The following is a 21723-nucleotide window of genomic DNA, read 5'->3' on the forward strand; positions in this document are numbered from 1 at the left end:
CATAATGGGCAGCATTAATATATACCCACACGACAGCTAAGGTCATAAGAGATTTATTTTAACAGCTGGTCTTATGTTTGTGACCCCTCCTGTTGTTCATTGATGAGCCTGAAACAAGCACTTGTCAAGGTTCAGAGGCAAATTTTGCAAATATGCCATAGCCATCAATCATCTTAAGATAAGATGTACTTTATTGATCCCAAGTTAGACACATTTGCGTTACATCAGCATGTGTATAGTTGTAAATGTGTGTTTATTTGTAAATCATTTAATATAATCACACAAATTCTGTGTTTTATATTTAATAATTCTGTGTTCTTTATTTATTGATTGTTCAATACCTGACAAGGCCGGAGATGAAAAACGTGGGTCACAGGTTCCTCAACAGTGCATCACAAGACATCTTTCAATATTTGTGTACCTCCACCATTAAATTGTCATATTCTGCACATTTCTTATACTATCTACATACATCTTATAAGAGTATAATATCAGTTAAAATAAGTGCTTCAACATAGTTAACATTGCTGGAAGTATACACAAAGTTTTACATTCATTGCATAACTACACCGTTTGTGAATATGATATGTCAATAAACCTTATAAAATCTTGAAAGGGATGTGCAAAATATTCATTATATACAGTCTTTAATTAACTATTAGTAGAGAATAACGAGTAATGAACATACTTTATAGGGATTCTATTAATATCTAATAATAAAAATAATGAAATTCAATAACATGCTTTAACCACTAGGTGTCCCTTTATATCAGCTGTGCACCTTTATGGTATAAATACAGCCTATCTACCAATTGGATCGAATAAAAAAGTCAGCCGAATTAGTGTTGATACTGCAAGGAGACGTATTGTCACTCTACACTCGTCGATCAGAGCGAGCGGAGCGCATTTTCTCATCCGCCTCACGGAGCGTGGAAAGTGAGGGGCAGGGCTGCCTCTCTTCCGTCGGCGTGGATAGGAGGTTTACCTGTGCACCTGTGCTGTTGTGGGGAGGTTTTTCCCGGGAAGTCGCGGAGAGACGGAGCGGCTGCACGTTGTTGTTTGGGCCCCCTTTTTCCACCTGCCCAGTTGTGCTGTGGCAGGGACCTGCTTCCACTTGTCGTGTGCTGCTGTCCTGGCGAGATTTTACCCCGGGGGGCGTAACGGAGAGACCGGAGCGGCTTCGTGTTCGGGCTGCGGCCTGCTTTACACCTGCTGTAGCGGAGGCCTGTATCCACCTGCTCCACCTGTCGTGCTCTACGGTGCCGAGGACGTTTTACCACGGGGATATCGCTGAGAGACCGGAGCGCCTCTACGCCTCGAGCTGGTCCTGCTTTGCCTATCCTGCTGTACTGAGGAGGTTCTGCACCGGGGATATCGCGAGGAGAACGGAGCGCCTCCACATTTCGGGCCTGCTTGCACGCCTATCCGGATGCTCTGCTGGTCTGGGAAAATGGCCCATATCGGGATTCTGCTGTGCCTGTTAACTGTTTTGGACTGTGAGAAGATCTCTAGTCATTCTGAGAAGACTACTGGATTCAGGTCTGTTCTGCCACCTGCAGTGGGCATCCCCTGCAAAGGTTCGGATGTGTTGCTCAAACAATTACCGGTTGCCTTGTCACAGTCAATCTGCTCGACAAAATATGTTTGTCTTTTTTATTTTCCTGCAATGATGGTTCTTCAGGACTACTTCTTAAGCTCTAATCACACTCTCGCAGACTTTTCCGGTGTTTCTAAATTAGATGACAATGTATGTGTGTCATTTAAGAGGAAAAGATGCCTGTTTTTTTTGTTGTTATTACTGTCAGGAAATGTACAACCTAACCCTGGTCCGCCCAGTAATAATAGTCAGATCGCTACTCCTGCTGATTTTAAAGCTAGATCTGGGTTGGGTTTCATCCACTTGAATGTGCGCAGTCTGTTAGGTAAACTAGATTTTGTCCGTATCTGGGCAAAATCGACTGACGCTGACGTCATTGTCTTATCTGAAACATGGCTAAATAAGTCTATTTTGGCCTCTGACATTGCCTTAAATGGTTTTAATGTGTATCGTACCGACCGGCCTAATAAAGGTGGTGGCGTTGCAATTTATGTTAAGAATAAGTTCAGTGTAACCACATTAGTTTCCAAATCGATCAGTAAGCCATTTGAATTTTTAGCCTTAAATATAGAAGTGGCAAAGGGTCAACAGGTCATGGTGGTGGGCTGCTACAGACCCCCCTCAGCTGTCAAAGACTCCTTGTCTTCACTAGCAAATCTTTTATCACAACTAGACTATAAGGAAATAGTGCTACTTGGAGATTTTAACTGGTACTGGTTAACTGCAGTGTCAGAGGATTTTAAAAACCTTTGTATCTCATTGAATGTTACTCAGATTGTGGACAGTCCTACTCGCCCAAATATTAAGTCCCCTAATAAATCCTCCCTAATTGATCTCATTTTAACTAATGTTCCCCATAAATATTCTTCTGTGGGAGTATTTGCAAATGATCTGAGCGATCACTGTGTTGTAGCCACAATTAGGGACACTAAGGTCCAAAAGGTTAAACCTCGCATTATCATCAAGAGAGACATAAAACATTTTGTGGAGCAGGGTTTTGTGCATGATCTGTTTGATTTTGATTGGGGTAAAATCGATCTGTGTGCTGATGTTGAAACCGCATGGTCTTATTTTTATCTTGGTTTTATGGAGATCATTGATAGACATGCACCCCTGCGTACATTTAGAGTAAAGGGACGAGACAATCCTTGGTTTTCTGCTGAGCTGTCTAGTCTCCTTCATGAGAGAAACAAGGCCTGGGCAAAGGCTAGGAAATCAGGCTCAGAGATAGAATGGCTGCGTTTTAAGGCCCTGACACACCAACCCGATTTTGGGAGTCAGAGGCCGTCAGAGGCTGTCGGGCATTCGCGGCGCCGTAGTCAGGTTGGTGTGTCCCGCACCGTCGACCGTGACACGCCTTATTTGGACTGCCAGACCCGATGCATGGCCGATTCAACATGTTGAATCGGCCATGCATCGGGTCTGGCAGTCGGACCAAATAATCACTCTGATTGGCTGTTCAGCTAGCAAATCAGTGCATGAGAAGCGAAGCGGAAGTGAGGGACGTAAACAAACGATTTAAGAAGGCACACACAGACTGCTATTCATTTTCATCTCATCATGGCGATCTGGAATGATGCAAACGAAGACCTGCTCATCACCTTGATCCAGGAGAGGCCAGCTCTGTATGATATTACGGAGAAAAGATACTCTTCTTCTTCTCTGTCTTCCGGTTGTTGCCTCTTTTGAATGACGAATACACACTACCGCCGCCTGCTGGTAAGGAGAGTTATTGCCACTCATGCACTGAAGTCTGTGCGGTGTGTTCCCGTGCGACACATGGCCAAAACGCAGGAGAACACGGCCAAGCAACAGCCTACTTCAGCGTCGGCTAGTCCTCTGGTGACTGCTTGGTGTGTCAGGGCCTTTAGGCAGCTAAGGAATAGCTTCACTTCAAATGTCAAAAGTGCAAAATCGAAGTACTATTTGTCAGTTACCACAGAAAACCTAAATAATCCTAGGAAATTTTGGAAAGCAATACAATCGATATCAACCGGTGAGATCCGTAATGATCTCACCGTGGTCTGGAAAACCCTTTCAGTTTTACCCCTTTTACTGTTGATGTTGTTCATGAAGCCTTATCTAAGCTAGATCCTAGGAAACCGGCTGGCCCGGACAACTTAGAACCTTTCTTTTTAAAGATAGCTGCAGACTTTATTGCTCCACCTCTTACTTCTCTTTTTAACCTCTCCCTCAGCACAAATACAATTCCAAAAGTATGGAAGTCTGCTTATGTCTTGCCTTTACTGAAAGGAGGGGAGGCAACTATTTTAAATAACTATAGGCCAATCTCTAAATTGTCAGTTCTGGCTAAGGTTCTTGAACGCCTAGTGAGTGAACAGGTAAAGGAGTTTTTATGTACAAATGACATCCTGTCTAAACATCAGTCAGGCTTCAGAAAGAAACACAGCACCATCACTGCCACAATGAAAGTGGTGAATGACATTACTAGTATTTTAGATAATAAGCAGAGTTGTGCAGCTCTGTTTATTGACCTTTCCAAAGCGTTTGACACCGTTGATCATCACATTTTAAAGCAGAGGCTAGCCAGTATAGGCATATCCAGCCATGCAGTGGGGTGGTTTGTGAACTACCTCTCTGAAAGGTCCCAATGTGTTCATTTTGATGGACTGTCTTCTGAGTGGTTAAACATTTCTAATGGTGTACCACAAGGTTCTGTTTTAGGACCACTTTTATTCTCCATATATATTAACAGTTTAGATGATAATGTGGATGAAGCTACTTTACATTTTTATGCGGATGATACTGTGATATATTGTGCAGGTCCCACCATTAAAGAGGCTGTTGTTAAATTACAGGCTGTTTTTAACATTTTTCAGACTCAGTTCTCTGAATTAAAGCTTCTTTTAAATGTGGATAAAACCAAGGTAATGCTCTTTTCAAAAGCAAAAAAGACACCAGAGCCTGTTTTAGATATTGTAACTACGCAAGGAACAAAACTTGAAGTTGTTGCCTGTTACAAATACCTTGTTATCTGGCTTGATGATTGTCTCTCTTTTAAACTTCATGTCAATAACCTGCTAAAAAAACTGAGGGTTAGGCTAGGGTTCTTTTTCAGAAACAAGTCCTGTTTCTCGCTTGAGGCCAGGAAAAGGCTAGTCACTGTGACCTTTTTACCTGTGCTGGACTATGGGGATCTGGTCACAAAGGAGATTTGTGACAAACTGTAAAGCATTAACCCATCACTGTACCCTGTATGCAAGGGCTGGTTTGCTTTCACTAACTGTACGGAGGCTCAGTCACTGGTACATTTTTATATACAAAGCCATGCTCGGGAAACTTCCATCTTATATCTGCTCCCTGATCTCACGGAGAATTGTAAGTGGCTACTGCCTGAGATCGAATGCTGTGGTTTTATTAAATGTGCCAACTGCTAGGACTGTCTTAGGGAAGACAGCTTTTAGATGCGCAGCTCCTCTGTCTTGGAATAGTCTGCAAATTAAATGGAAACTGAACAATCTGGTGCCACTAAATGTTTTTAAAGCTCGGTTGGATGCTAGTCAATCAGAAGCTATTGGTACCTGTTTATGTGGATAATTTTGTAAATGATGCTGTATGATGTCCTTTTGTTGTTCTGTTTATGCTTTTATGTTTCATGTGGAACTACTTGAACAGGTCTCCCTTGAAAAAGAGATCAATGATCTCAATGGGATTGTATCTGTATAAATAAAGGTTTGAAATGAAATGAAATTGTGTGAAAAGAAATGTAAGATGTTGTTTAATGGCTGATATATTTATGATCCACGTCACGTTTCCAGTGTTGGCGGCAGTTCCTCATGTTTGTCTAGAAGTCTTCTCATCAGGGCTCTATAAATACAGAACTACGGCAGATATGTAACATTTAAAGCAGCCGAACCGTGTATTACAATGTCGTTATGTGATGACTTTCAAAGAGAAAAGCAAGCATACTCGGAATAAAGTGTTTTCGGTCTGTTTCCGGTATTTGTTAATGACGATGTGAGATGTGAGACTGGAATTGCACAGGGGAAAATAACGTTTCTGCACCATTTTAGATGCGGATTTTGTTAAACTAATACGTTTGCGCTGTGGAACAACACTATACTTTGACGGGGAATGGGGTAGCAATAAAGATAACACCATTAAACAGTTACACAACATAACAGAAATAATATCGATAGCAGCGTCCCTAGCAACCACCTTGGTAACAATGAAAACGTTGTATAGACAACATTTCCTGAAGTAATCTTTGTAATAACTAGCAAACTAAAGATCATGTACATCCACTGTACACATAATCTGAAATAACAACTAATATTTCTCGCATCAAATGACATCAAAACGCATTTTAATGGCCAAAGTAACTTTAAATAGGCATTTTACACCGAGAATAAAACGAAGTTCGGCCATGTTTTTTTTTTCTGCAGGGAGAAATGTGAAGATCACGTGACATAGACGCCAGCCATTGGAATGAATGGTGAAAAAAAACGTAGGGATCTTACAATTTCAGAGGCGTTTTTGTAGAAATACTACGTCCTACGTTGTGGACCAACGTAGTTATTACACGTTTTTTTGTGAGACTGGGTTGGTGAAAACAGAAAAAAGAGAATGTCGAAAAGCAAATCTCCAGGTTCACTTTGAAATCTATAAAGAGAGACTTGGCCTTTATAATTTGGAATTGAAAAATGCACGACAATCGGTCTTCTCTGACATCATTAACAAAAACAACGCACGTGCCTTGTTTGCTACCGTCAACAGACTAACTAACCCCCCAGTGTCAGTAGCCTCTGAATTTCTATCCACCAGGGCGTGCAATGATTTTGCCTCATTCTTCACTGACACAATTCAGAAAATCAGACAAGCAGTCAGTGCCTCTGCATCAGGAACAGCAAATGTGTTGTCTCTGTGTCCACTTAACATCAAGTCAAACACCATGACACAATTCCATCAGATTAATGATAAAAACCTAGAGGACATTATTCAACTTCTGAAATCCTCCTCCTGCTGCCTTGATATTATTCCAACAGGATTTTTCAAAGATGTTTTGCCTTGCATGGCCTCAGATCTACTTCATATAGTAAACACATCTCTTCACTCAGGTATTTTTCCACAGGCCCTGAAAACTGCAGTCATTAAACTGCTCTTAAAAAAAAATAATCTAGATGCTTCAGTAATGAACAGGCCCATATCAAACCTCCCATTTCTAGGTAAAATCATTGAAAAAGTTGTTTTTCAACAGTTGAGTAATTTCTTGCATTTAAATAGTTGTTTCGATGTGTTCCAGTCAGGCTTTCGTCCAAACCACAGCACTGAGACTGCTCTTGTAAAGGTCTTTAATGACATCCACTTAAACACAGACAGTGGCAGAACTTCAGTGTTAGTATTATTAGATCTCAGTGCTGCGTTTGACACTGTTGACCACAATATATTACTCGACCGACTGGAAAATTGGGTGGGACTTTCGGAAACAGTTCTAAATTGGTTTGAATCCTACTTAAAGGACAGAAACAACTTTGTTTCTATAGGTAAATACACATCTGAGTTGACAAATATGACATGTGGGGTTCCTCAAGGCTCCATCTTGGGGCCTCTTCTCTTTAACATCTACATGCTACCACTGGCTCAGATAATGAAAAACAACAAAATAAGTTACCATAGCTATGCAAATGCACACACATTTACGTAACAATTTCACCAGGAGACTATGCACAAATTCAAACACTGAGTAAGTGCATTGAACAAATCAATGACTGGATGTGTCAGAACTTTCTCCAATTAAACAAAGATAAAACTGAGGTAATGGTTTTTGGAGCCAAGGCAGAACGTTTAAAAGTTAGCACTGAGCTTCAGTCTGCAATGTTAAAAACAACAGATAAAGCCAGAAATCTAGGTGTAGTCATGGACTCTGACCTGAGTTTCAACAGTCACATTAAAACAGTTACTAAATCAGCCTACCATCACCTAAAGAATATATCTAGGATTAAAAGACTAATATCACAGCAGGATTTGGAAAAACGTGTCCATGCTTTTATCTTCAGTAGACTCGACTACTGCAATGGTGTCTTCACAGGTCTCACTAAAAAATCTATTAGGAAGCTGCAGCTGATTTAGAACGCCGCTGCTCGAGTCCTCACTAACACTAAGAAAGTGGATCACATCACTCCTGTTCTGAAGTCTTTACACTGGCTTCCTGTGTGTCAAATAATAGATTTCAAAATACTCTGTATGGTTTAGGCCCAAAATAAATTTCTGACCTCCTGCTAAATTATGAACCATCCAGATCTCTCAGGTCTTCAGGGACTGGTCAGCTTTCTGTCCCCAGAGTCAGAACTAAACATGGTAAAGCAGCGTTCAGTTATTATGCTCCAAATATCTGGAACAAACTCCCAGAAACCTGCAGGTCCGCTGCAACTCTGACTACTTTTAAATCCAGGCTGAAGACTTTTCTTTTTGTCGCTGCTTTTAATTGAACTATTCATATCTTAAACTGCACTGTAACTTTTATCAATGTATTTTTTCTTTTAATGTTTATTTTATTAGCTTTTCTTTTTAATGACTGATTTTAAATGCCATTTTCTTAATGTCTTTCATTTTTTGTAAAGCACTTTGAATTGCCTTGTGTTGAAAAGTGCTATATAAATAAACTTGCCTTGCCTTGTACGATGTGAGGGTCTAAGGACAGAGGGTGTTGTATTGTCATACTGATATTTTGTGCAAACTGTGAAGTCCACTGAGACAAATGTAACATTTGTGATATTGGGCTATATAAATAAACATTGATTGATTGAAAAGGTCACATAACATGAGCTTTATGAAACACTAAAATCCAGTAATAAGCAAGGTGCCCAGCGTGAGTAATTACAATTCTGTCTTGATTTGAATGAATGGGTCACATGACATGGAAGCTATTGAAAAGAAATGAGACTTTTCACAAAAGTTAGCTTTAGTACCTGAAACTTTTGGGCAGTGATTTAATAAGTGTACAATGTGTATAGGCTTGCGATGATAATTAAATGTTCTATTAACTTAGGCAGCCTCATGTTTTAAAATAACAGCCAGCAGACCAGTTGGTTTTTTCCTCAGTGAGTCTTTATTTCTCTCTCCCATGGTGGCTATGGCAGTAATGTTCTATAACAGTATGTGATCACAGCTAATAAAGCTCACAATACTGAAAACATGGCAACAACTGCATTGAACGTACATATTAAAATAGAGCTGATGGCACTGTGCCCCAAAACCACTTCTGTTTTTATAGATTTTTTTTACTCTGTAATATAAACTGCAATTGTAGCATACACTTAAACTCAACATTATTGAGAATCATTAAATGTATTATTAGCTGTGCAAAAATAACTATATAAAATATATTGCTTTTACAATTAACCAAGCCATTGGCGCTGTAAATAAATTAAACTAGACAGCAACAACAAGCAGATACAGAAAGGATTTCCATGTTAATGGTGATTTATATAATGTACAAACACATTTAACAAATGCTTTTTTAGAACACCATTTAAACAACATTGTGCATAAAACTCAAAATACACAATTCTGAACTCGTCAATACACTTAACATAGATCTTCACTGAAAATAAGGAAAAATACATATTTATATAATATACACAAGAGGATCTAAAACATCCTTTGTAAAACACAGGAATGTCCGTCCTTTTCCACTTTCTGGCGCCGTCACTTAGGACTTCCTTCTTTTTTCTTCTCCCTCAGCATCATGGACGAAATGAACACAGATCAAACCTCATTAAACTCACTCAAATCTCTTTTGTAATAACATTAAGCTGTAACTGAATAGTGTTGAGTGGCCTAAGTGTGTATAAAGTGCTCACTGTCACTGTTGCGTTGATGAGGACTGTCCACCACATGTCCAAATACTTCCTTCAGTGCAATGTCTCCAGCTTGGCTGAATGACGGCAGACATGTTGTCATGTAACAGAAGCTGACAGCCACAAGCGGCAGGTTGGGGAGGGGGGGGATCTGGAGCATTTAGTACACTGCCTGCAGTCTGTATTCACACAGGAAAACAAACAGCTTGTTCTTCTTACAACTCTTAAAGTGGGACTATTCTGCTGGGTGGTTGGTTAAAAAACAACACCTCCTTACTTTAGATTTTTGCTAGTGTGCGTTCAGGGCTGTACGAGAGATAAAACAAACATCTCTACACGTTCGACTCTATAAACGATCGCTTTGGTTTCATTGAAGCTACGTGAATGGCAGGATTATCTCGGTTGAGCCCCGGCTGCTTGGGCTTGCTGTCCATGAACGTGTGCGCCATCGCCAGCGCTGGCTTGGACTCTTTGTAACAGTTGGCGGCTTGGCAGAATTTCTCCGTGAATTCCTTGGCGTGCATGCCGTTCTGTAAGCTGCTCATTGCCATAGCCCCCTGAGGTGGCGGAGGTTTGTGCTGCTCCTGGTAAGTGCTCACTGTTTTGGCGTAAGGCGGATCACAGTCGACGGGCAGAAGGCCCATCGCCGACATGTTGTGACAAACCAGACCGTCGGAGGAGTGGTTGAGCCAGCTGCGGCCCACCGACTGCAGGCTGGGGTGACCCTGCAAGCTGTGCTGCTGCTGGAGCTGAAACTGCTGCTGCTGCTGCTGCTGCTGCTGGAGCTGCAGGAAGCGGGCCTTCTTGTCCATGACGCCCATGAAGGGTCTGGGTTTGGATGCGGAGCTGGCCTGCTGGCTGTGCTTGCTTTTCTCCGAGGTCTTCGTTCGGACGTCAGGCCCCAGTTTGCCGCTGTCCGACAGACTGCTACTGGACGCCAGGCTGCTGGTGGAGCTGGACACTCGCATGCTGATGCCCCCCCCTCCCCCACACATCCCTTCCTTTCCTACATCTGTGTGGTTTCCCTGGGGGGCGGGGCCAGAGCAGGCCAACCCCTCCAGGGAGGAGGCAGAGTGGGCGGACAGGCGGTCCTGCCCCGGACCCCTGGAGCTACTGCTGCAGGACGAGTAGGACGCCTGGGAGGAGTGGACGCTCTCCATCTCACAACTCTGACCCATGGAGGGGTGGGCGGCCGCCAGCGACTTTCTGTTCCCGTACACGGGCTCCTCAGCTGGGGGGGGCAGGGGGCTGATGTCGATGCCCGGGCCCGGCTTCAGCAGGCTGGACATGCGTCTGCTCGGTAAGGGACTGGAGGGGCCGTACTGAGATTTGGCACCTGGGACCCGGCCCCCCACACCCCCTCCCGCTCCCTGCATGGAGCTCATGTGCTGGTTGGTCTTCACTATCTGGGCCTGCTTGGTGGGCTGCAGCACCAGACCCTGCTGGGCCTCCCGGTGCTCTCGGGGGTACCGGTGGGGGGGGAGCCTGCCGGGGCCCGGGGGGGAGCTGGGGCTCTGACTCTGGTGCCCCAAACTGTTGCTGACAGGCTCGGGGGGGAGGACCCTGTTGTAGGAATAACTGTTCTGGGACCAGCAGGCTTCAGCTGTCCTGTCGTGCAGCGAGGCCTCCTCCTCCTCTTCCTCCTCTTCCTCCTCCTCTTCCAGGATGCTTCTTTGTCCTTCCACGCTCCTGGCGAGGCTGTGCTCTGAGGGGTCCTCCTGCCGCTCGTCCTGCTCCTGGTCCGACTCGTGGCCCCCCGACGCCTGGCCTGAAGCTGCAGCGGGGCCCCCTTTAGTCTGAGTGCGCATCTGTTTGCACTCGTCCTCCACTCGGGCCAGCAGGCGGCGGATCTCCCGGTTATTGGGGCAGAGCTTGGCTGCTTCGTGAAGGTCAGCCATGGCCGCCGCAAACTGCCTGTGGACCGGAGAGAGAGAACGGAGGGAAACATTGTCACCAGATCCAGACTGCATAATTCAGCAGCACGAACAACCGCAGGAGCTCAACATTTACCTGCTGCTTCTTTTAGCTCTGGCGCGGGCGTAGTAGGCCTCGTAGGATTTGGGTTTCAGCTCCAGCGCTTTTGTTGCAAACTCCTCAGCCATCCCAAAGTCCTACAGAAGGAACATCATCAAAACAATTGTTAAGCAGTTGATATTCAATGTGGTTGTTTCACATACATAAACATTTTTGAAATATGCAGGTTACACAATGTTTCCTTGTTGCTTGTTATATCTTATGTATTGTTTTGAGGACAGTATTTTCAACCTAAGTGATGGCTGAATGTGACCAACACAACATCTCTGCTCCGTGTGTTAAGTGATTAAATAACCTGCAGGCCCCCAGGTGCCGTTCCTCTGGAAACACACAACAGATAACCTTCATGGTGGCCTTTTGGCTCGGACCTCCTGCTGGCTTGCGGCAGGTAATTACCTCACAGCAGGGTCGCTACAAGAGTCAAAAGTAAGACTTATGTAACCAAACTTTCATGAAGAGCTTTTCAGTAGAAACAACTATCCAGAAATAAAGAGAGAAAATATTAGAAATGAACTCTCTCCATGTTTGCTTCAGTCATTTTCTAAATGTCCAGTCCATCTCAAACAGTCATTTCATTCCTCATTCTGTCTGAACACTGGAGGAGAACTAACAGGAATGGTCTCGGCACAGTTACACTCTGGAGTGAGCAGACAGGCTGGCACAGGCAGGATCTGAGATTGTTCCACAAGAAGATTTGAGGAGATTTGAGTGGACTGCCCAGTGCGCCTCCTTCCTGCTTCCATCTGAGCGCTAACAAGCTTCCCCTGCCCACACATGCTCTGATCATACCACATGCTACAGACCTAATCACACATGTATCTTTTCCTTTAAAACAATTGAGGATTGTTCCCAGGCGACGTCCATCCCTACCCAAATATAGTAGTTATTGAAACAGCTCATTTAAAACATTAAAAGGTCACCTATTGTGCTAAATCCACTTCTTCATGTCTTCTATACATCAACATGTGTCCCCTCTGTGTAACGAGATTCTGAAAGTTTCATGAAAAAAGATTCTCTCTCTTTGTCCTGATCCATTTCTATAAAAACCTGTCTGAAAATGAGCTGATAAGATTTTGCCCACTTTATGATGTCATAACGATTCTTTGGCTTGTGTAACCATCAGCCAATCACAAACCAAGGTATCACCCGCCACCTTATCACCTGAATCTCCTCAGATATGACTTATTTTTAACCAAATATCTCTCAGAGGGGCGTGGGGAGGGGCTCCTTATTTACATCTAAAGTAACAGACAGAGAATCAGCACTTTTGAAACAGGGCTGAAACAGAGGGGATTATGGGATGCTACAATGATCTGTTTGGTATTTGGAGCCAAACACTTCAGAGACATGTTTTGTATATATCTGAGACCTATAATAAAGTAATGAAAAACAGAATAATAGGAGACCTTTAAAGGAGAACGTTAAAAACACAGCACTGTCTGAGGAACAGAGAGTGAAGGACTTACATTGGTTTTTCTGCGACACCGGGAGAGATTGAGGTACAGAGAGACCCTCAGGTCTTTAAACGCCTTCAGGTCATCACCAAAGCCTTCTCTAGGAAACTTCCTCAGGGCGTACTGGTACCGCTGCGCCGCCTCCTTCATCTTCCCTTTCTGGAGGACACATGGAGGGCAGACATGCAGTGAGGAAGAGGACACAACCAGGAAGGAACATGTGGGGGAGAGAAGCAGGGCAAAGTTATTCAGCAGATACTCCAGCAATAACTGTTCTGAGGCCTGAGCCCTCATCTCACACACACACACACACACACACACACACACACACACACACACACACACACACACACACACACACACACACACACACACACACACACACACACACACACACACACACACACACACACACACACACACACACACACACACACACACACACACACACACACACACACACACACACACACACACACACACACACACACACACACACACACACACACACACACACACGACAGGTTTGTCCTCCTTCCCCACAAACTCTGTTAAATGTCGGACATCGATCATCGCTCCTTTGGTGAGTGGTGTGGAACACACATCATTTGTCTTCTGCTCTTAACTGAGCCACAACACGAGTGTTATCACTTCATTGTTGGGCTGAGCAGTATCATATTGTTTAGAGCTTTCCTTACTGCCAGTGGAAGAACACCGTAAATCATCTGATACTAACTCGGGCTCTATCCACGTCTCTCAGTTCAGCTGGTCTGTTTAACATACAGCATTTCGGTGTGTCCTTGGGCAAGACACTTCACCTGAACTTGCTCCTGTGGGTATTGTCCACAGTACATGACCATTGCATGTATGTGTAATGTGTATTTGTGAAGCGCTTTGAGCATCTGGAAAAGCGCTATAATAATAAGGAATTATTATTATTATCATTATTAAAGGAGAGTGCTCTTTACTGTTGACAGAAAGTGATATCTTTGCCATGTGTACCTTGTAGAGCAGGTTTCCCTCCTCCATCAGCTTCTGGAGCAGGATGATCAGGATGTCGGGCTTTGAAGTAGCCATGGCCCAGGCGGCGTTCCCTGTGGGAGGAGAGGGGGGAGAGAGAGAAGTCCAGAGAGTTATTTTGTTGATACTGGCGGCAACAGGTGCACACTGTATTCTCTGGAAATTGGTACAAGGTAAAGTTACCTAAAGATTGTACCTGATCGATCGTAAGGTGACGTTCTGTAGCCTTAGTTTATTGAAGGCGGTTAAGAAAGAGTCAGGAGGGAAAGAGTGAAGAGAAGAGAGGTCATGCAAAAGAATAGAGTAGTCATTTGTGGTGAAAGGAAAAAGAGTTACAACGTGTCAACAGTGTGTCACTCTACTTTAAATAGCCTTGTGTTTTCAGCAGTAACTGCATGCAGAGAGTTAACTGTTCTGCCCACTACTCTTTATGTTAGCAGAGTGCTGGAGAGAAGCCGCAGACCCAGATAGCGCTGTGAAGGTCATTTAGGTGATGAGTCACATTCTTAAATTAGCCAAGCACATGAGGGAGAAGAGGACACACACACACACACACACACACACACACACACACACACACACACACACACACACACACACACACACACACACACACACACACACACACACACACACACACACACACACACACACACACACACACACACACACACACACACACACACACACACACACACACACACACACACACACACACACACCACACACACACACACACACACACACACACACACACACACACACACACACACACACACACACACACACACACACACACACACACACACACAAGCAGTGAGAGAGGAGCAGGAATGGAAACAGGGTTTTTCCACAGCATTCCAGAACATGAGTCTGATCTTGTTCTTAGTACCATGAGATGCTGAAACAAGCGCATCGTGGAGGCAAAACTAAACTGAGACATGAAAGAACTCGGCGCACTACGGACAGTTTCTAAAGACCGCAGGAGTAACAGCTGACGACTGCGTGTAAGAAAACAACACGTCATGTACATACCCATACGTTTCTGCATGCAGTAGCTTCTATATCTAGGTCAGAGGAGAATACAAACACAGTGCGTACCCAGCTTGGCTCCTTTCTTCAGCAGAGTCACCACCACCGAGGTGTTGCGACAGCCAATGGCGCGGTCCAGAGGCCTCATCCCGCTGTAGTCCACATGCTCTATCACTGCTCCTTTCTCCACCAGATACTGGACCTGCAGGAGAGCACCAACAGTTAAAACTCACTGGGTCCACAGTCATGAGCTGGACGAACGCAGAACGGTGTGTGTTCAATAACGGCCAAGGGATGCTCTTAGTTAAAGGCTCAATGAATGGTGGTGCTGCATTCTTTTAAAGGTCTCCTATTATACTGTTTTTCATTACTTTATTATAGGTCTCAGATATATACAAAACATGTCTCTGAAGTGTTTGGCTCCAAATACCAAACAGATCATTGTAGCATCCCACAAACCCCTCTGTTTCAGCCCTGTTTCAAAAGTGCTGATTCTCTGTCTGTTACTTTAGATGTAAATAAGGAGCCCCTCCCCACGCCCCTCTGAGAGATATTTGGTTAAAAATAAGTCATATCTGAGGAGATTCAGGTGATAAGGTGGCGGGTGATACCTTGGTTGTTGATTGGCTGATGGTTACACAAGCCAAAGAATCGTTATGACTTCATAAAGTGGGCAAAATCTTATCAGCTCATTTTCAGACAGGTTTTTATAGAAATGGATCAGGACAAAGAGAGAGAATCTTTTTTCATGAAACTTTCAGAATCTCGTTACACAGAGGGGACACATGTTGATGTATAGAAGACATGAAGAAGTGGATTTTGCATAATAGGTGACCTTTTAATGTTTTAAATGAGCTGTTTCAATAACAGGAGTTTTATTTGTCAGTGATTACAGAACATTAAAGGGCACCATTAAATGGTTATTTGGGTAGGGATGGACGTCGCCTGGGAACAATCCTCAATTGTTTTAAAGGAAAAGATACATGTGTGATTAGGTCTGTAGCATGTGGTATGATCAGAGCATGTGTGGGCAGGGGAAGCTTGTTAGCGCTCAGATGGAAGCAGGAAGGAGGCGCACTGGGCAGTCCACTCAAATCTCCTCAAATCTTCTTGTGGAACAATCTCAGATCCTGCCTGTGCCAGCCTGTCTGCTCACTCCAGAGTGTAACTGTGCCGAGACCATTCCTGTTAGTTCTCCTCCAGTGTTCAGACAGAATGAGGAATGAAATGACTATTTGAGATGGACTGGACATTTAGAAAATGACTGAAGCAAACATGGAGAGAGTTTGAAAAGAGAGGAAAAGTGGATTTTGCACAATATGTGACCTCTAAAACAAACTTCACTTACAATCTCTGCGTCTCCGTAGAAGGCAGAGAGGTCCAGAGGAGTCCGCCCGTTTTTGTCCGTGTGGTCGATGACTGCCCCTTTCTCCACCAAAAACTGCACTACGTTCTTATGTCCTTTTAAACATGCCCAGCTCAGGGGGGTCAGTCCCTCCTTGTCCATCGAAGTCAAAGATGCACCTTCGAAAAGAACAATGGTCATTATATCAACACACTGATGAACACATCCAGCACTGACTGCTCTGCGGCGGGGGGGTTGTTGCGGCTCACCTTTAGAAAGCAGAAACTCTACGGTGCTCAGGTGACCTTCGCAGGCTGCCACCATGAGGAGGGTCCTGCCCTGCTTGTCGCTGATGTTAATATCAGCACCGTGCTCCAACAGCAGCTCTGCAATCTGGGAAACAGAGGAGCGGTCAGAGAACAGACATCACACCAAGGTGAACAGAGCGCACACTGAACTGCTCATTAAGCAGGCCCCAGGGCTTAGGGCTGAATGTACAACATGTATTTTGTATTGGTAGCTTCTATTGATATTTATAAAGGAAGCTTTGAATGTCTTTCGCCAATTTGATGAAGTTATCGCTCTAAAAAAAATGAAAAACCTCAAACTAAATACTTAATTTGGAGTGAATCATTTGATTAAATAATGTAGTCTTTTTTTTTTTTAAATCAAAACTACTTTCATCAATGAATATGACTCATCAGTGTGTGTCTGTGCAGCAAGTGGGAGAGTGCACCATTTTGACCAAAGAGATCATTTTGTATTTTAAAAAGGACACATTCCAACAAAAACGTTTTGAAGCGTAAAAACATTTAAATCTCCAAAATGTTTTATTTTTTTTAAACTTTTTTTTTACAAATTAAGTATTTTAGACTTTACAAAGCTCTGGGGTTATTGGAAACGTCTTGATCATACTAGTTGTAAACAATCCATCAAAGATAACTAACCTACAAAAAAATGCATTTGAATGTTGTCAATGTTACAACTTTAACCTTTTCGGTACAGCCCTACCAGAGAGCTCTAAGGGCAGGACATTAAAACTGCTCTGTGCAAACGATAAAATAACACACACTGTTGACCAACACAAGATTCAGAGGAAAGGTATGATTGTATATTGTGTGGTCGCCGTGGATACAGGGGGGTGGGTTGTCCTGAACTAAACAGATGCTCAGCGTGTCTCACCTGCCAGTGTCCCTGTCTGACGGCGCAGAAAAGAGGAGACACCCCCCGCCGGTTGACCTGTTGCACCACCGCCCCCTGCTCCAACAGGAAGCCCGACACCTCCATCTTCCCCCGGCCTGCCGCTGCCGTCAGAGCTGAAGAAGAGAGGAAGAAATGTTAGGATTAATGTAGATACTTCCTTATCTAGATCTAAACAGAGGAAAGAACAACATTAAGGTAAGGATAGAGCACAGTGGTAAGATAATAGTGGAAATCAAACCATCCCACTTAACAACAGGACACTGTACAGAAGATAAGTGATAACATGTGCAGTACACCGAGACTAATTCTGTTTATCAGCGGGTATTTAGAAACCCAAGTATGTGGAAAAGGAAAAGGCTTGGATAAAAATAGAGTTTGCAACCCCAGAATGCCTTCTATTCCTCAAAGACAAGCAGAGAAAAGCAGGCTTATATTTGGTGCTAATTGAGTTTATAACAATAATGTTATGCTTATTAAACTCATTAAATTCCAGCCTAAAGCTCCCCGGGCTTTCTACAGCCAGATGAGAATCCAGTCATTTAATGCATCACCAGACAAACATTAGACAGTCAAACAGTTCTGTTAAACACCCATTCTTCTTTATATTTAGTATCTGTTGCCTAATCCGATTAAGTGGAATTAACTGTGCATCATTTATTTATATGAAGAAGGAATTAATATGTTGTGCTTGTGTTCTTGTCTGAAAACAAAGACAGATTCTTAAGATAAGATAAGATGAACCTTTATTAATCCCGAGGGGAAATTCAGTTGTACAAAGCAGCAACAGGGTAAGCGTGAACAAAAACAGTACAGCAAAGATTCACACAGATCAATAACATCTAAAATAAATAAGAAATACCATAAAATCAAGGAAATAATGATAATAATAATAAAAGACTATGAAAATAGGAGATGAGTAAAAATAAGAGTAAAATAACTGATGTTCATTCAACGGCTGCTGCTGATGTATGACAGCAGATGGGCCGGTCTTAAATCAGCGGCGTTTGTCAGAACAGAGTGAGATCCAGCGTACGAATCAGAACAGCTCTGCTCTCACATTCACCTCGGAGAGAGTTGAGGTGCCGTTGAGCCTCCTTATCAGACTAAAACCATCCATCTGGATGAACAGTCATCAAAGCCACACTACCACGCCCTCCATCTGCTCAAAATATGAATATATCCTCACTCACAGCGCAGGGAGCAGCTAAACTTATTTAGCTAGGGCTCCAGGGAGCAGCATTAGCAACACCTCCCATGAAGTCGGATTACACTGAACAAACTCTCAACAGCTGTGCAGATTGAGCATGTTTGAACGCGGCGCCTGTTTCTACGTAACCAAGTGTATTCTTAAAAGCTCTTCATGTTAAGTGCCATTCCCATATTCTCACACGAAGTCAACATTATTTACGCGGATACCTTTCAGAGATGGAGAGCCCTTTTCTACCTGTGGTCATTTTTGTTTTTTTGCTGCTTTAATATGATGAACTAAACCTTGCCTTTTTGAAATCTAATTAAAAGTTGTTATCAGCCTATTATTCGCAGCGTCTCAACTCCGATTCGCCTTCTCCTGTAGCCCACCTTTCAAGCTGATTTGACAGTGTAGTGAATACACTTTTTACCAGGAGTTTGGGATCTTTTTCTTGCTAATTATAAGGTTTATATATTTTTTAGCTAATGTTATAATAAAATAAATAGATAACTTAATTGAGTATAATTTTATAATGTATGAATTTCAAAAGGTTCAATGGAATTCATTGAAGGCAGCACTAAGAAAACAAATATTATTTTTAGTAAAATAGCATTTTCCTTGCCTTCACAGACACACAATAGAACAAATATATTTTTGTTGACACAAGCAAACGTAGCCTTCACCTTTGTGAACAAATAGATATTTCACATTGAAAGAAAGGAATTAGTGAAATGAAATGCGCATGCGTGTTTGGACTTCTTGTCATGAAGCACAAGCGTTTGAATGAAGAATCTTATTTACAAAACAGAGATAAATAGTAAAGTGTGTAGGTTTCAAAGCAGGTGTTTGTCACTGTATGCGAGAATAAAGAGCATCCTTCCCCTAGAGACCTGGGCAAAGCCATAAATAGCTGCTCAGGTTAGCTCCTGCTGTGCTCTTATTATACTTGTGAAGAAAATAACAGCAGAGCCTTTTACAGAACATTTAGTCACGTATATTTAAACCATTATTAAGAAAGGAGCTGTGGGCAGCCACTGGCTACTTCATTTGTCATAAGATGCCATTCATATATTTACTTTAACAATGCCTAATAACATTTAATCTGTACATACCAGAGGGTCAACATAACAACATGTAGGATTACAGTTCTGCAAAACCGCTATTTGTCAGGCTTTGCCTCGAGCCAACCCGACTGCTGGGTGTTCACAACGAAGAGAGTGACTCTGTGCTGTTCAGTTATCGTTCTTTGCATAATGTAGGAAGAGTTTTGCATCCTAAGAGAGGATTTTAAAAGATGGAGCTTCCACGGAAGTGCATTTCAGTTGTCCTATTTGCATAGATATGTATTATTCCATTGAATTGTAAATATGGAATGCATCCGCACAGAGACAGGTTGCTATCAGAGAGTTGTTTCAGACACAGCAATAAATGACTGCCTTTTCAAATGGATATTGCAGGACGTTTTTCTCTAGTTTCGGCATCGTTTCATCAGCGTGCCGTCTGTTACCAGATTGGAATATTTAATCTACACGCTGAATAAAAGGGATTCCAGGTGAACCAGAGATTTCATATTTTAGTCGGAGCTAATTATTTCAGTTGTTGGCATCGAACCATCATGAGCATTGTTACTTACTGTCTGTGTGTAACTGTAAAACACCAGTGGATACACATTCTGCAGAAAAAGCCGCTTTGCAATTGTGTTTACTGACATATTTCCCTGAATGCAGATTAGTTTGGATCTTGTTTTAAATGAGTGTCTCTGCGAGGGTTTTGGAGTCACTTTGTTTCAGGACGGCACCTTTATATTGCTCCATGTGACCTTACATTTACTTTGGACAGCTAGCCAAGAGGGTGCCGCTATGGTTTCACATCCAATAGAGCTGAGAGGGACGTCCTACAGCCGTAAAAGCTGAACACAGTTTATGGGAGTATGATTATTATTATTCACAGCAATAGTCATGTCCTGGTTACAGATCAGGTTTAGTGATATAACTCAAAGCTTTGATCAAATATATGTTTGAAACAACAAGAAGGCCGGTGTTTCTTTTGTCCTTGAACACAGATTCATATCAGAGGAAACGGAGCAGCGGTTCCACAAAGGAATATTTCCGAGGGACGACTCTTTGTCCCAGGGCTGCAATACGGTCTGAAGTCCTGCAGTCATTTAGCCGCTCTGTGGACAGCCTCTCCACTAATAGGCTGACCTACATTCCTGTAGCACCACACGTTTAGCACTAAATCCTGCTGGCTTAGACTGACACACAGAGAGACTATTATTTTAAATCTTTTTTTAGAAAATCGTAGTATGATTGTTCACAAAAACCATCAAATATCCTCCTCAAAACAAAAAGGGTTTGATTTGGACATTTAAAGCTTTACAGTAGATCACTTACATCTCACAACAAAAGCTCACATTGAAGATCAGAGGCAAACCTTTCCAAAGGGTCCAACATTTCAAAAACATTTACAAGAAATGCAGCAGCTCAGAAACGCGTGTCTGACGCTCGCACAATATAAATAAGAATGCTTTTTCAAACTATTTGTAGTACTTTATAGCTTGATAATTACTATATTTTACAATTACAAACAGTACATTTATCGTCTCTGCAAAAAGGATGTTGCCTGGAGTGTTTTCCTGACAGCAATTTCCTGCTTTTAACAGTATATTTTTCTCTGTCTTTTGCACCATTTCTTCAATCTCAAATGGCTTTGAGCAGACCATCAACAACACTCACCGTCTACAACCACTGATTAGCCAACTCTGTCTCTCTCTTCTATCATCATAAAGACTGAACCACAAACGTACCATTAGCTACCAATACTTCTCCTAAGAAACAAGGTCATCTGATATCAACATGTAGACATCAACATGTAAGTGGATTAAATGTAACTCGACACAACATTCCTAGTAAACCTACATGTGGCTGTCAATATATACGACAGATGGTGGAGTGACTACAACATGTCCAGTATCCTGTCCAAACAGCACAGAGGGGGAAATGTGGCTGAAATCCTGCGGCATATTGGAA

At 42.8% G+C, this 21723-nt stretch overlaps 1 protein-coding gene across 3 annotated transcripts in view; it reads right to left on the reverse strand.

Moving 5' to 3' along the window:
• Nucleotides 1–8643: 8643 nt before the first annotated feature.
• tanc1b (tetratricopeptide repeat, ankyrin repeat and coiled-coil containing 1b) overlaps nucleotides 8644–21723 on the reverse strand; it is a 105937-nt gene continuing 92857 nt past the window's right edge. For all 3 annotated transcript variants that reach the window (XM_034109769.2, XM_034109770.2, XM_034109772.2), the window contains 8 exons: nucleotides 17485–17618; nucleotides 16572–16695; nucleotides 16306–16481; nucleotides 15027–15159; nucleotides 13908–13999; nucleotides 12918–13064; nucleotides 11428–11528; nucleotides 8644–11331 (listed from right to left, as the gene is read on the reverse strand). In XM_034109769.2, the coding sequence (XP_033965660.1) occupies nucleotides 9750–11331; nucleotides 11428–11528; nucleotides 12918–13064; nucleotides 13908–13999; nucleotides 15027–15159; nucleotides 16306–16481; nucleotides 16572–16695; nucleotides 17485–17618 (2489 nt within the window). In that variant the 3' untranslated portion in view covers nucleotides 8644–9749. The remainder of the gene's footprint in view (nucleotides 11332–11427; nucleotides 11529–12917; nucleotides 13065–13907; nucleotides 14000–15026; nucleotides 15160–16305; nucleotides 16482–16571; nucleotides 16696–17484; nucleotides 17619–21723) is intronic.

The sequence above is a fragment of the Pseudochaenichthys georgianus genome, chromosome 21, assembly GCF_902827115.2.
Source record: "Pseudochaenichthys georgianus chromosome 21, fPseGeo1.2, whole genome shotgun sequence".
Classification (NCBI taxonomy): domain Eukaryota; kingdom Metazoa; phylum Chordata; class Actinopteri; order Perciformes; family Channichthyidae; genus Pseudochaenichthys; species Pseudochaenichthys georgianus.